The 3,455-nt window shown below is 36.0% G+C and overlaps 1 protein-coding gene across 2 annotated transcripts in view; it reads left to right on the top strand.

Annotated features, from left to right (window-relative positions):
* LOC107587218 (lissencephaly-1 homolog B-like) overlaps positions 1-3,455 on the top strand; it is a 43,217-nt gene that overhangs the window by 13,371 nt on the left and 26,391 nt on the right. For both annotated transcript variants that reach the window (XR_001609451.1, XM_016274912.1), the window contains exon 2: positions 2,655-2,906. Coding sequence is in view for 1 of the 2 variants with exons in the window: in XM_016274912.1 (XP_016130398.1) it covers positions 2,875-2,906 (32 nt within the window). In the remaining variant the exon portion in view is untranslated. The remainder of the gene's footprint in view (positions 1-2,654; positions 2,907-3,455) is intronic.

The following is a 3,455-nucleotide window of genomic DNA, read 5'->3' as shown; positions in this document are numbered from 1 at the left end:
CTCCTCCTCTCTGTCTCTCACTCATATCAAACTAACGGTTGGAGGGGTGTGTTTAAAAGGATATTCTGCCCAAGCCGTCAAACTGACATCATCAGAGAAGGACTGCCATTCCAGAGCAGAAGCAAATGTTCAGATTTTGATTAAAGATTACCAAGACAAACAATTTTTTTCAGCGGATTAACTTGCACGGATTGTTAACATCAAGACTAGCAATGTGCGCTAGTAAAGTACCGTATTGACCCGAATATAAGACGATGTTTTTTTCTTGGAAAAACATCTGAAAAAACGCGGTCGTCTTATATTCAGGGTCTAGACTTTGACATGTCAATAATACACCCACAACAATAGGTGGCGCCAAATGCGCATAAAACGAGTGTGCCATGATATACGTAAATGCGTGTTGTAAAGATCGTGAGTAAAAACAAAAGAAAAAGAAAACCTTACAGCTGCATGAGTCGTGACTATCACGTTAGCCTGATAGGACCAACTCTACTTCTACTGTTAATAAGATTTTGGTAGGCTACTATTAGATTGATGGCCTAAATGTCCTAATTCAGATGGGCTACCTTTTTTTTATTTTTTTTATTTTTTTTTATGGTATATCAAAAAGTGTTTTTTTTTTTATGTGATTGTTGGTACATTTTACCGGTTTTTACCGTACTTTCAAAACAAAAATTAAAATAGGAAAAATGTGCAATGTGAAAATAATTGAAGACAAAATGTGTTTTACTGAGAAAAAACAAGATTTGTTTTTTAAAAAGCCTTTTTCCAAAAGGTACATCTGAAAAAAGGGGGGTCGTCTTATAATCAGGGTCGTCTTATATTCAGGCCAATACGGTAATAAAATTCGATATGAATATCCCACATTTCTGCCACAATACCATGGTGCAGTTAGTGTTTACTACACTGTAAAAAAAAGACACCCCAGGGTGTCGTGGCACCCCTGTTGGGGGCACTGGGCTTTATTGGCCCACAGAAGAATTTTGTTGAGTTGGAAATCCGCTACTCCTCCTCCTGTGACAGATTGGCTGGAAGATGTGATGTTTTTTTTTTAAATTAGAAAAGATCAAATTTACACTAGGGGGATCTGTGGACAGGTTTTACTCGAAATGGGAACCCTTTTTGTCATTTTAAAAACCTGAAAGAATTACCCAGCTGGTATAGGTATAGTATAGGTTGTTATGGTATAGTAGAAGGAAGGAAAATGTAACTTTCATTGTTTTAATGTTGCTTTACTCCTTCAATAAAATTAAAAAAAATATGAAGTGTCATGCAGGGAATTTTGGGAGTGTCAATTTATGGTTTTTCACTGTAAATTATACAATGACTTTTTATTTTTCACTTCCAAAAATCGTATTTTACTGTAAAATTACATAATGTAATTACTATATTCGGCGCATAAATGTATGGAAACTTACTGTTAACCAGTTATAACAGGTTTTTACTGTAGCATTTTTACAGTCTTTTACTGTTAAAATCACAATTTTTTAGTGTACAGATTTCATTTATGCACATAAGCATTAATCAGTGCACACACACAGAGCACATGAAATATGGTAGATAGAAGCTCATACTGGTTTGCAACGACATGAGAATGAGTAAATGGTGCTTAGATGGTGACAGTTTTCATTTTTGTGTGAATTATTGCTTTAAAAATCCTCCTTCAGTCTTCAGCCAAAAATAGACTTGAGGATGGATGTAAAGCAATTACTATTGAAATATTGAATATTCAATGTAATAATAATAACAGCCAAAGTACATAAGTTCAGGTACATTGTGATTATAAAGAATATTCAGCTTGGGGTCAAATGAAAGATGTTTGGTTTAAAGAGAACTACTGTGAATGTCCTCCAAGGATTGGCAGAAGAGCCAAAAAATAAATAAAAAATTAGTTCGCAGACATAAGGCATTTCTTTTCTTTTTAAAAAAAAATCCCCATCCAGGTCCTAAACTGTTTTGATAATGGCAGCAAAATGTCTTATCGCATCCAAATGAAAGGGCTGTTGAAGTGAAAATTGTATTAATGTATTTTTGGAATGAACTGCATTAAACATAATATTTGATATTTTTTCCCCAAGTCCAAAACATAGCCACATGTCTGGATGCCTAATCTGGCCTTCAGAGAGCAGATTAGATGTTTTTCACCTGCGTCAAGCTATTTTAGTTTGCACTGCACAGATTAGAGTGGATATTTACAGGCTGTCAAAACCCACTGAAAGGATTACAAAGTCTTGTCTCAGTCCCCAACACCCCACTACTCGTCTGGACAACCGTTTAATTGGACCACCATCCCCTCAGGATTAGCACAGGAGATTTATGCCACGCCACCTCCAGCACTTCCAGTCTGGTTGTCATCGAGGGGCTAAATGTTATTGTAGATGTTTGGGTTGACCATGATGGTTTCTTGTGAGCACACTTGCTCATAATTCCAGTTTGATTTAATATAAGTTGGAGAGTGAGTAAGAATGCTAATAGATGAATAATGGCTCCCTCTTTTATTGTGTTTGTAAAGGTTTTTGTTTGGCTAAATGGCTGAAGGCATTTTAGACTTCAGTCAGGTCAAGAATTATTGCCGCTTCACATTTATCTTGTATGAACTGCTTTTGTTTCTTTTTCTAATTAATCTTTTTTTTTCCCCCTCTCATTTTCCCTAGATGGCAAGTGAATCAAATTGGTGTTAGTTCCAGTGGGTCATCAATTTTGTCTTGTGTGTCGCTGTGGACGAAGTCTCCAAGCTGCAAAAGTGTAGTCAGTTTGCACAAAAGTGTGAGATTGCGTGCCTCATCCAACAATTTGTCCTGCTGAGGAGCTGCTCAGGACTGTTTGCCAGCTCCCTACTTGGGGCAGAGACAGCGCCCCCACTCTCCTGCCAAAATGGTGCTGTCACAGAGGCAACGAGATGAACTGTGAGTCTGAATTCTCATGCACTCAAAATACACAGATCTGTATCTGTCACATTAATAGTCTACCATATTTGAAATTCTGTCACTTACCATATTGTCCAGAAAACAAGTCACACAGGGTCAAAATTGCACTGTTTAGAGAAAAGCAACAAAGATAGGTCGGACCAGTGTATAAGACACTTTTTTTTTTTATTACGTTCAGAAATTATGTAAAATACCGTAAAAGTTTAAATAAAGCGAAACATAAACATTTTAGTTCCCCTCACTCCACATCCTTTAAACTTGCCTGTATTCAGAACAGAACAGGAATGAAAAATTTAAGTATAAAACAAGCATAAATTATGGTGGTATTCATCATTTTCATCATTCAACATTTACTATAAACACCAAGTTTAAATAAAAATTATTTAAAGAGAAACTGAAACTGCCAGAGTGTGGGAAATAACTCTACAGGTCCATCTCAATAAATTAGAATGTCGTGGAAAAGTTCATTTATTTCAGTAATTCAACTCAAATTGTGAAACTCGTGTATTAAATAAATTCAATGCACAC

Source organism: Sinocyclocheilus grahami, unplaced genomic scaffold, assembly GCF_001515645.1.
Source record: "Sinocyclocheilus grahami isolate Dianchi unplaced genomic scaffold, SAMN03320097.WGS_v1.1 scaffold91.1, whole genome shotgun sequence".
NCBI lineage: Eukaryota > Metazoa > Chordata > Actinopteri > Cypriniformes > Cyprinidae > Sinocyclocheilus > Sinocyclocheilus grahami.
This window is presented reverse-complemented; position numbering and strand designations above follow the sequence as displayed.